The sequence below is a fragment of the Protopterus annectens genome, chromosome 6.part0 (genome assembly GCF_019279795.1).
Source record: "Protopterus annectens isolate FY-2018-M chromosome 6.part0, PAN1.0, whole genome shotgun sequence".
NCBI classification, from domain to species: domain Eukaryota; kingdom Metazoa; phylum Chordata; order Ceratodontiformes; family Protopteridae; genus Protopterus; species Protopterus annectens.
In genome coordinates this window covers 28,532,033-28,544,717 of record NC_056737.1, presented here as the reverse complement: position 1 = coordinate 28,544,717, position 12,685 = coordinate 28,532,033, and the positions used below count along the sequence as shown (strand labels likewise).

Below are 12,685 nucleotides of genomic sequence, written 5' to 3'. Positions count from 1 at the left end.
GGGATAAATGTTTTTTTTTTTCTTCTGCCATGGGTACTGTGAATAATCATTTTTCACAAACACATTGTTCCCTCCCAATTTTTAATACTTTTACCTCTGCCTTTCAAGAGCAATTGTTTCTGCTGGCATGTTTACATCTTAGTATAGGTCATGACTGCTTTCTCTCTGCCAGATTTGGACTATATGCACCATGTGTCCTCTCATTTAACAAATCCTACTGTGGAATACCAATCCAAGTGCTTCCTCTCTGTACTTTCATGAAATTAATGCAGCGTGTTCCTTCTAATTTTTGTGGTACAGCTGAAAATCTCAGGTTTTATCTCTGCGCACTCTGTCTTCTAACTCTATTTGAAACAGCTCTTCTTGAAGAGCCTCATACTTAGCCATTTTTTTTTTCATTTAAGCTTCTGATGTTTTGCAGTTTTATCAGTCAGCACATCTGAATAGTTAAGTTTTCTTCTATTTTACCAGCCTTTTGTTATTAGACTTTTATTTATTTATTTATTTTACATTTGTTTACCGGGAAAGTCTGACTGGATACATGTCCATTTTCAGCGGAGGCCCGGGGAGAAAAGCTCCACAAAGACAAACTTACATAGATTACACAGAAGTTAGCAAACAATTATAAAAACAAAGTGATTATATACAATGGGTTAGTAGTGATTCCCTAGTAGGGACTCACAGTTGTCATGGACAGAGAATTAAAAGTAAGAGACATCAGACTGGAAGCACAGCTTGGTGATGTAGTTACAAGTTATGATAATTGCAGAATATGCTTTTAGTTTATAACTTAATCAGGGTTGGTACATGGGTATAGCCAATTCACTTTGAGATACTGTTTGAGTTTTTTTTTTAAGAGACATTTGGAGGATTGTAGGGTTATATAGTTTGGCAACGAATTCCAGGTTTTGCCAATGAAGTTGGCAAACAGAGATTCATCAGCAGAGTTATTAGCTTTGTGGGTTTGGACCAGTAGTTTATTGGCTGACCGTAGGGATCTTAGATTGCTATATGGCTTAATAATATTTTTAAGTGAGGGGGTATCCTCAGGGTGGTACAAAATTTTGTGCGCTATTAAGAGTTGATTGAATTGAATTAAGCTGGGCAGTTCTAGCCACTCTAGTTGTTTAAGGTTCTGACAGTGGTGGGTTCTATAGGTGGAGCCAGTGGCAAATCTGGCAATATGATTGTAGCTATGGGACAGCTTACCTAGTTTGGATTTGTTGAGGTTTGAGAGTACAGGCGAGGCATATAAGAGAGTAGAGAGTAGGTGTGATCGGGTGATTGCAGTCCTAGCCAGTGGGGTTAAAAATGTCTTGTTTCTATACAGTGATCCAAGCTTCTTATTGATGGTCTGTATGGTTTTGTTGACCTGTAGGTCAAATTTGAGATTATTGTCTATGATAACCCCTAGCAGTTTGGTGTGATTATCTGGGGAAATAGTGGTACCATTGTTAGATGTGACAGAGAATGAAAGTGTGGTGGATCTACTGGTGGGAGAGAAGAGTGGAAGTTTAATTTTATTGGGGTTCAGAAGTAGGCGTTGATTGGTGAGCCAGTTCTCGATAGTGCTAAATGTATTTTGGGTTAAGATTTGCAAGTCAGATGGGGAGGTGGCTGAGCAGATGAGAGTGGAATCATCTGCGTATTGGATGGAGGTGGCTTTAGGGATAGCAGTATGGAGGTTGTTGATAAAAATAGAGAAAAGTAGTGGACCTAGTATGGACCCTTGAGGGACACCAAGTGTGAGAGGTTACTGGCTGGAGAGTTTGCCCTGCCATAGTATTGCCTGCTGTCTACCAGTCAGGTAGGACTGGAGCCACTAGGTAGCAGGCTTGTTGAGGGAAATAGATTTTAGTGAAAGAATGAGAAGTTCATGGTTGACCATGTCAAAGGCTTTTGATAGGTCAAATAAGAGGGCAGAGGTTAGCCTATTGTCATTCCTGTTTTGGTTTATGGCAGTAGTAAAGGAAAGGAGGGCTGAGGTGGTGCTGTGGTATGGCCTGAAACCATGCTGGGAGTCGGATAGTAAGTTATTCTGTGAAAGGTATTGCATTAGCTGCTTGTGTACACATTTCTCCATTATTTTGGCTAGTGGGGAAAGAATGGCAATGGGTCTATAGTTGAATATGTCTGAGGAACTACCACCTTTATGGGGTGGGATGATGTGAGATATTTTCCAGAGGGAAGGGATAGCTTTTTCAGATAAGGTTTTGTTGATGAGGATAGATATGGGATATGCAATGGCATCTGCAGCTATTTGTAGGTACTCTGCAGGGAGGAGGTCAGCAGCGAGGGTGGTAGGTTTTAGATTTTTTAGAAGTGTTTTGATAAAACTAGTGGATATTGGTTGGAAGCCAAATTCCGGGTGATTATTAGGTAGATTAGGCATGTGGTTTAAGTTAGAGGGGGTTAGTTGATTTGCTAGGGATTGGATTGTTTCAGTGAAAAAGTTATTAAAGGTGCTAGCTATTGCCTTTGGGGAACTATGGGTGTAGTTAGCCAGGGTTGGGGTGGTGGAGTGACCTGGACAAAGTAGTTGATTTAAGCCTGCCCAGAAATTTTGAAGGTTGGTGTGGTGTTTTTGTAGGAGATTTTGGTAGAAGCTTTTTTTATCCAGTAAAATAGATTTTTTTGTATCATTCCTGAGTTGACAATATTTTAGATGATCAAGCAGGGCTTTGGTTGTTCTCCAGCTGGCCCAGGCTCTGTTTCTAGTTTTGATTTTTGCTTTGGTATCCTTTCTGAGCCATGGTGCTGTATTTGATCTAGTTTTTATTGTACGTGCTGGAGCATGGGAATCAAGGATACTTAGGAATTTAGTGTTAAAGTGATCTATGGCCTCCTCTAATGTTAGATTTTTTTAGTTTTGAGTAGTCAACTGCTTTTAATTCATTTTGGAATAAAGCAGCATCAAAGTTTTTTCTGTTTCTAAATGTTTTATATTTGGGCTGGTGAGGGTTTCCTGCCTTATGTTTTATGATATAGGTTAAACAATGGTCGCTGAGGTCATCAGGGAGAGTACCAGCTGTGTACAGTTGGGGTTGGTTATTAACTAGGATCCAGTCTAGAATACTTTCCTTGTTGGTTGGTTTGTTTGTCCTAGTGGGAGAGGTTATGGTCTGTTTAAACCCAGATAAGTTTATATGAGTGAGGGGGGGGGTCAGAGGAGCATGGGTGCCAGTCGGTGTTAAAATCACCAAGAACTATGGTTTCTTGGGGATAGGTAGTGGATAACCAGTAAAGGAGATCTTCTAGTGTATTTAGGTTGTTGCCTGGTGGAATGTATGCAAAGACGATGTTCAAGTGTTTGTTTTGGTTAATTTGTAGCTTGGTTATGAGGAGTTCTGCGTTATTGAATTGGGGAGGTTGAATGGTATCTCTGTTAACGGTTAGAGTATTTTTGTAAAGGACTGCTATCCCAACCCTTTCCTTGTAGCATGGTCTAACCGGTGAATATTGTATCCTGGAGGTAGTATCTCATTGTCAGTAGTACTTGGTGTTAGCCAGGTTTCCGTAAGACACAATGTCTGGGGAGTGGGTTGCTAGGAGGGCGTGTAGGTTGGGAATCTTACTGTTAATACTTCTAATATTTAGGTGAAATGGTAGGAGGGAACTAGTGGGAGTATTCATGGGTAGCTTGACCATGGGGGTTGTGGTAGGGGAGTGGAGGTTATTGGGTGTGGGTGGGCCAGGGTTGGGATGAATGTCGCCATGTGTTATAAGATTATAGTGACAGGATATTCTGAGCTTTAGGAGTGTGTTTATAAGCTTTATATAGTCTTTCTGTTTAGGATTATGTTTTGTGGCTGCACAGGGGTGGTATTTTATAGAGGGTGGTATATTCGGTGTGCAGGGGAAGGTAAAGTGTTTGGTGTTATGTGTGAAGTCATGGGTGTCTGTTTGACCATTTGGGTAGTGAATACCATGGTCAGGTGTTTGTTCATAGGCAGTGAGATGGTAAAATAGAAACAGTATAGGCATTAGGGTAATTAGTGTTTTTTTGCTTGTTTGCATTTTGATAGGAGCCAAGCCAAATTTGATGGCTGGCTGTGCTAACAGGGTGTGGAAGAATAAGAGAGAAGGAATTTGGTTAAGGGGGCAGGGTTGCTCAATGATGTGTGAGGTGCTGATTGGTACTTAGCAGGAGGGGGAGTGGCAAAGTCTGGTTTAAATTTAGCACTAGTGGGGGCGGGTGAGATTTGGGAGCAGAGCGAGCCAAGCACAGCGAGGGTGAGCAGAGCGGGGCTAACACTGACTCTGAGAGTTACCTTGGGCTTTTGGTTTGGTTTGTATGATTGTATTTAAGCAGTGTTGTTGGCTGTACTTTAATTTGTTTTATTCTTTTATAATTTTACACCAATTGTAAGGCTAAGTTTAATTGGATCCTAGGGGTAAACTAGCAAGTGTAGTCAATAAGGAGGGAGCAAAATTACTTTACCAAATTAAAAAGTAAATGCTTGGGACTGGAACACTGTGGGAGTGTAAGGCTGATTCAAAGTAGTATAGCCCAATCTAGTGGCAATTGGCTAGATCCCTTCACTGTTGTTGTGCATACACCATTAAGCCTCAACAGTTTACAAAAAATAATTTGTAGTTCACCTATTACAATTGAAAAGCTGGAGGGAGTCAGGTTCTTGCTTCCCAGAGGTTGTACTTAGTTAAGATAGCCAGCTTCAGTGGAGAAGGTAGAAATTGCTTTATGCAGTGAATCCCAGGTGGGGGGGGGGTCACTCAGGAAATAAATCCGTGCAAACTGAAAAATAAAGGTAAATAAGACAGAATTAGTGCAAAGGTTACAAGAATGTGAAGTGGAGAGCATGCAAGGAATAGAGCTGGAGAGTAAAATTAATTATATTGCATACATTATAATTAAAATTGATTATAGTGCATACAGTATCAGCTCTGTAAAACCACTGACTAACAGCAGTAACATACAGCCTCTAAGTCCAGTGATAACAGCTGTATAATTCAGTGAATAACACAGGATATAATGCACAAAGCAAAGTTAGGCTGTTTTAGGACAATAATTCTAGAGCTATGTTATTCAGTATAAACTAACAGTAACTTGAACTGCATTCACTTAGCCTTCTATAAAAGCAATTATAAAGTCCAGCCTGTAAGTCTTCTAAGTACAGTAGCATGCCATAGGAATGTTTACAAATGTAATCAGAACATGAATGACCTCTGCAAAACAGCAGGATGCCTGTCAGATATTCAACAATTAAAGCTCTACCTTCATAAAACAAGATAAAAAAAACAAGCAGTTTGTAAGTTAGAACATTAGCTAGCTCTCAAAACATATAGGAGTTCTGAACAGCAGTTACAGCTTAGCACCATCAAATACCTCAGTAGTTAACAGTAATAACCAAATAAATCAGCAGCCAACAGCAAAGAGAGGACAGTAATGCAAAGTAACTTACTTACTGTGCAGGCACAACAACAGAGGGGTAGGGAAGGTACAACAGCTACAGGATGAAATGAATGAGTCAGGTAGTAGAGAGTTTGATTAAAGATGGCACCCTAGGAGGGGGCTGACTAATAAAGATAATCAGGGGGTGGGGGTGGGAGTGACAGATAGGGAGAATGGAGAAGGGAGCAGTCAGGACAGGATTAACCAGGAACTTATGGATCCCTCCCCCACATGGGAGATATAGTCTTTCACTTTTTCCCTTATTTTAAATACCTCTGAGTGCACTTGATTTATTTTTACCCTTAAATTACTAGAAGCCATCTCTTGTTCCAAAGCTGAAATTTGAACTGCTTTTTGCTGAACAACTGCAAAATTCTTCCCAGCCAGAGTTTTTCTTCTTTTCTAGTTGGTTTTCTCTTACTTTCTCTAAATGTATTCTTTGCTTCCATCCAGGCTTTATCACCACTAGCCAGTAACTGAACTTTACCCATATCTGTTAAGTTTTTCTGTTTTTTCCCCCTTGTTTCAATTTTCACACTAGTAGAGGTCTTACCAACCTGTTAATCATTCTTCAGCCATCTTGGATGTCCCTGCATATCTTAGGTTGTTAATATTTCTCCTGGCATTTTAAATTCCAGCATCTGATTAATCTAACACATCATTTTGCAGGATATAGTCATCATGTAAATTGAGTAAGTAGGGTCACAATAAACAACTTTGCTGTGCTGTTATCCTAATTTCTAGATCAGAGAGCATGCCATCATATGTATTAGTGAGGTTAATCCTTCTTGTATAGTTGTTTTGTATACCTCCATCACCTCTTCTCAGCTTTGTCAGCTTCTGTTAGGTCCCTCCTATATTTGTCTTTTGTTATGAACATGTTTATCTGAATGCTTCCCTAAATATTAGCAGACTTTAACAGAATTCTTATCCAGCCCTATGGTAAAGTGTGATAAAGCCCTGACTGTACCCTAGATGACCTGGAAGGCCCAGGCCAGGGAAGGATGTGACTTAGTACCCAACACTAGTTCACCTATTCTGGATGAAGTGAGGAAGCTTGGCTTGCTGCATTGTGGCACATGTAAGAATGCAGATATCTCACCCACAGCATGAAGAGTCTAGAGTGCCAGTGCAGCATGTTGTGTGCCACTTAATGTGGAGGTTGTACATTTTTGAAAACATGCATACTTCTCCCAAAAGCAGTTGAGGGGTGGGGACAAGACTGTCCTCAGAATCTGCAGATTGTCCCACTTTCTAAAACCCAACTTTGCATACACTGAGGAATGGATGGGCCAGAGGGCTCTCACCTCAATGGGGGAACAAATGGTCAGCTGGGTGCAAAAAGGAGAACCCAAGCCATTGGCAGGTCTTGTGGACCATAAAAATAATCTTCTTGAACAGATCTCTTGTCTTTTTGTCTTCCTATTCTGTTGTCCTTTTTCCAGTTCTTTTCCCTAGTCATTGCAGTGTGCCTCCTTATCTCTTCTTGCTGTTCTCTGTAATTCTACATTCGGTTAGATATATCTTTTTTTATCTCCATTGCCTTTTGCTGGCCTATATTAGTGAAACACAAAAGTATTAGTGTGGTGTCAAAATACCTACAGAGCCATAAAGAGCAAGAGTTGTATTATACAGTGGTTAATTTATTGGTTAAGGGGGAGCATTCATAGAGGGCTAGTGCCATCATGTAGCTCTAAGTTCCTTGAGCTGCATATACATCTGAATTAAAAATTAATTCTTAAGCAATTATTCAGAAGCATATATAGTACCATTAGGTGCAGCTAGGCCACAATTAATAACACAGGCTCATGGTAGTTAGTGTTATGCAGTGACACTGGCCCTCTTTGAATACCCTCTCCCAAGACGTATGTCATTATAAACATAAGAGGAAAAGTAATTACTGCAAAACTAGCTGGTCATCATGCTGAAAATGTTTACTTGAGAGTCCCTTTCTTGATTTGCTGTAATAAGTATATGCAGAGCCTTGCGTTCACTACATATTCTTGCACTCAGTTTTATTGGTATTGAATAGTAGAGTGGCAGAAGCTGAAGGAAAAGGAACAGAAGATACAACACAGAGTAGAATCACAACAGCAGCTGAAGGCGTTCCTTGAACTAGCTGTGTATGACAGAACGTTTGTGCCTAACTTTGTGACTCTTCTCTTTTATTTGACAGCTGTCACATGCAGAGCCTGATCTTGGTCAATGAATTGGAGGCCACACATACACAGCAGCCTCCCTACTCCACCTCCACACCCATTCCAGTGTCCCATTACTTGCTTGTTTCTCCCCATTACTATAAACATTGTTCAAACCTATCAGTGTACATACTATTTTCTTCTTTACTTCTACAATGAGTACAGATATTTGGATTTAATTTAAAACTTTCATTTCAAATTTTATAGCACAAACACTAATAGTCATTTGCTAAATAAAACAATTCAGTTTCACAATAAAATCAAACTTAGCATGAAGGGTAAATTTATCTGCCTTTGAGACTCGCATTCTTTGAAATGGCATTGAAACCCCCATTCAAAGAAAATGCATTTTGGCCAGTGGCAGATTGTTTACCTTTGGGCTGTTTTCAAATCATAAGCCCCTTGCACACATTTTTAGGCCCATGCATACATGCACGTGTTTTTGATTGACTTTCCTGATTGTATTAAATTATATTCCTTGTATAATATAGCACCCTTTGTTAGAATGTGCTTTAAATTTGTAGTTTTAAACATTTTTTCATTAAGCAATGAAACAAAACATATGAACCAATAATGACAAAACTGCCCATTTCAAAACAATTCAACCATAAAAGGCCACTCAAAACTTGTCATTACAGTCCACCAGTAGCAGTCAATATGCACAATCTCTGCAGAAGTAAAAGTCATCTGAATAATTCCACATTAAAAAGATCTAGAACTAATGAAGAGTTTACTGCTGACAAACAATTTTATATTTTGGTATGTCATCTACAAATCCAATGCCTGCTGACCTTGAAGAATAAATTGCCTACATTACATTAAAAAAAATGATAAGCTGGTAATTTTGTAGGGAATAAATGACAAACCTATAACAGTTTCATAGTTATAAGGCATCTCATCCAAAGGAGGGCACATTCAGGACTGCAGCACCTCCCCCCTTAAAGTGCAACACAGTACCAGTAATCTAAGTGGTGTGGGAGTAGAACCCACAGTCTTCTACGTCAAAAGCAAGTATGCTGTCTGTTTGGCACTCACACTGCTTTCAAATTCTCTAGCATATTGACAACCATTTGCTGAACAAAATAGATGCGGCAGCAAATTTCTCTTCTTTTGAAGCTCACAATTCCATGAAAAAGCACTGAAACCCATATTTTTTGAGATGTCTGGTAGTTGGTGTGTAGGATTCAGGCTCTTGTCTCCTGTAACTGAGGCTCAAGGTTCAAGTCCGGACAAATTAACTAACCTGCCCTCCCTAATTAGGGCATTTTACACACACGTTAGTCTGTCTTACCAGTCTTATTCCACTGACAGAAGCATCAGAAACATCTAGTCTGTTTAAGTTCCATGCACGGAAACAAAGCAGCAGTGTGTGTTGAAGTATGCAGGGATGTAAATCTGTGTTGCACACACCAAACACAGAGGGTTTTCTTAAAGAAGAATGCCATTTAAGAAGACATGTAATTTTTTTTTTTTTTTTTTTATTTAATTAAAAGCTAAATATTGTGGCAGCCACCCTGGCCAGTGGTCCCCTCCTGGCCAGAAGACCATAGGTTACTGCCTAGGTTGTGTACTGCTGGATCCAGCTCTGCTCACATGAAGATAAAGCTCCTGTAAACTTCATTGGTCTCATGAGGTAGACAGAGGACTTAATGAACTAAAAAAAAAAAAAAAGATCTTAAAACCTGAACCTGTATTATTAGTCAACTCCTGAGTTTACCAAAGAATAAACCCTGTATACCAATGTTAGAAGTTGATTTAGGAGAAGAGCATTGATATTCAGGTTGAAGAACATTCTGTGTTATAACAGTAGGATGTTAAACAATACAGAAAGGAGATACTCTCAGCCATTGAATGCTTGTCTAGCGGTAAAGTGGCCTTCTATTCCTTGATGTACTGTTTGTTAGAAACACATCTCAGTTCAGTAACTAATCATGTCCCATTGTAATGACTGATGCCCTTAAGAAGTTGTGCAACAGGTTACCATCCCTCCATCACTTTCGGTATTCAGGGATCAACACCTTGGTTTACAAAGTCCACTGAACATGTGGGAAAAACAGACAAATGCAAGTTCTGTAAAAAAAAAGAAATGGAAACAGTCTCAAGTCTTGTTGCTGGGTGCAGTATGCTCATGGCGGTGGGCCTGAATACTGAAAGGCACAATAATGTGTCAAGACTGTTGCTTTGGGGATTGTGCAAGCACTACAGTATCCAAGTAGTTGAGAAACAGTGGAAACATGAACCACAAAGCACTGAAGAGAATGATGACATTTATGTCACATGGGAATACCCATTACTACCACTTTAAAATATAGTTGTGTGAAAACCAACTATACATAGTTTATAAAAGAAGACAAAAGTAGTAGTAATCATTGAAATTGCTGCACCCAGTATTTACAGTGTTTTATGTACAGAGGAACACAAAGTCACAAAATACCAGGATTTGCTGGCAGAATCAAGAACAATGTGGAAGAAATATACCCAGACAGTTCCAATAGTAGCAGGAGAAACAGGTCTAGTAAAAAGAATTTACAGTCTTACTTAGATATGCTTCAAATACAAGTTACTCTGTATGAATTACATAAGGAGGCAGTTCTAGGCACATTGCCAGTGCTGCAGAGGGCACTGTTTGCTAATATCAAAGATTGAAACAATAGTAATTTCATGAACATTAATCATACCCTGACTTAGGAGTAGGGTCCATTCCTGTGAAACCGACGGGGTCAACAAGCCTGGCATTTTCCAGAAAAATGCTGATGGTTGTCAAGGACCTACAACCCATCATTAAAAGCCCCAAAAACACTGGTTTTGTGCTGGAAGGTGTGTTACTTGTAACATGTTGAATATAGAAAGTGTATAATTTGCCTTTAAATACGTGCTACCATGTAGAATGTTGCAGAAAGAAAATAATGGAAAATTTTAATTTTTTTAAATTAATGTTTTTACTCTAGGTGCTGATGAAATGCTACCAACTGATGCTGTCCATTTTCCAACATCCAAATAAAGCTGTGTCTTCACTTTATATACTGTCTTTGGCACCTACAATTGTGAGGAAATTTCAGGATGTTGAGAAAAGAGGACCCGATAGCTTTGCTGAGTTCCAGGCTATTCAGGAAGGCATAAAACTGATGGAAGCTGTAATTTCTGCAGCTGATGAGCAGAATAGTAAGTTGTCTTCATTACAACTAAAATGAGTGCTGGAAAGAAAAATTTCTAGCCAGAATATTTATGCATATTATTTAAATACATTGTATTGCCAGGTAGAAGAAGCATGTCAGTAAGCTGCACAGGACGTTCAGTATATTTTTTCAAGATGCAGGTCTACTAATATTTAATTTACTTTCAAGGAGGACTGTCATTCTGTATTCCTACAGTATCCATCTTTGTTCCTTCTACCTTTGCCTTCTGCTGCTGCATTTGTGGATATGTCTGATATGAATGTAAATGCTTTACATCTGTGTCTAATTTAAGTGTTTTGTTATACCTGATTTTCATAGTTCTGTTTTATTCTGTTACATTGGCAGACATGTTTATTACTGCTTCAAACATGTTGTTTCATTTGGAAACTTTACAGTAGGGCAGAATTGTTAACATTACCTTGGCCTGTAGTAAAGAACGAAAGATAAAATGTATATAACTTCAGCCTTCAGGCACTAAGAGAACAACAGTAGATATGCCTTCTTCTGTTCTCATCACCTGTCAGTGCAATGTAAAATGTGACACTTCTCCCCACCCTCAATTAGTTCTTTCCTGTTGTTATGACTTTCACTGGATTAATGTTGGTACTTTGGTTATGTCAGTTGCCTTAACACATTCTTTTTCCTCTCCACCTAGAAAGTCACTACCTTCACTTTCCACCACCAAATGTTATTGGTAAAAATACACATCTCACATGTGTACCCCCCCACACACACACAAACACGCACACCATAAATGTATATATAACTAATCTGAGGTCACACAACAGTGGAGAAGAGAGAACATTTTCACTATTGCCAAAAGTTATTTCAACAGTTTTACCTCAGTCTTTTGGTATTCATAAAATTAACTGTGGCTGGACTGTCAGGTTCCTGAGCAGTTAAGTACATTATTGTTGTGTCTTGTCACTTTAGTGTTCTTAAAATATCTCAGACATTTCCATGCAGAAAACCACTGCCTTTTCTGTCTTTGTATGGTTCCAATTTACCTTGAACAATGAATTGCTGGCTGATTCATCTTAAGATCACTATGATACCAGCATGGAGACACTTATTAAGAATGTATGTGATATATATTTTTTTCTTTCTTTCTTCAGATTGTTATCCCATTTACAGAGCTGGACTTAAGCTCAGTGAGATCTGCAATGTATGTGATTCTGTGACATGAGAACATAGGTTGTAAGCTTTCTGAGTGAATGGAGGAAATGACATAATGGTAAAATTAAATGTATGAAATTCATAATTGAAATGTAAAGTATAATGTCCTACTTTCCTGAGTCAGGAAACACAAGGGGCAGTAGAAATTAAAAGATTCTTTATAGGTATAGCTGACCAGAGCTGAAAAAACAGTAATTATTATGCACATTCATAAGTGTGTGAATGTGGAAGCATCTGTTTTTCTGCGTGGAAAAGCAGCTGATGTAATTGCTTCTGATTTCTGTGGGGCAGAAGTGATGACCTAAACTATATGTTTGGAGCTGACAACAGTGTAGTTTAGTCATTCTTGCTGGTGAAGCTTGTTTCTACATCTTTTGGAAGTTCTGCATCTGTCTGTATATTTTAGTAGTTAACATAGCTAAGGGTTCAGTGCTGTTTAAGTTAGACTTAACTAAATTTATTCAGCTAACAGCAGTACTTTTCTTTACATATTCTGTCTCTCTTCTGTGTGCAGGTGTCTTCTTTTAAAAGTAAATTTATTAAATTTTAATTTACGACATAGGCACACATACATTAATAGAAAAGAAAAGAAATGAAAAAACACATTAACATTTTCCAGTAACACACATTAAGCTTTACGTTTTCTTTCTTCATAACAACTGTCTTTCACACCAACATTACATAAATTGCCTAATTCCTGCCTTCCTTTAAACTTTACTTCT

The 12,685-nt window shown here is 38.7% G+C and overlaps 1 protein-coding gene across 2 annotated transcripts in view; it reads left to right on the top strand.

The window, feature by feature from the left end:
• HEATR5A (HEAT repeat containing 5A) overlaps nucleotides 1-12,685 on the top strand; it is a 2,570,019-nt gene that overhangs the window by 2,459,110 nt on the left and 98,224 nt on the right. For both annotated transcript variants that reach the window (XM_044073826.1, XM_044073825.1), the window contains one exon: nucleotides 10,560-10,773. In XM_044073826.1, the coding sequence (XP_043929761.1) occupies nucleotides 10,560-10,773 (214 nt within the window). The remainder of the gene's footprint in view (nucleotides 1-10,559; nucleotides 10,774-12,685) is intronic.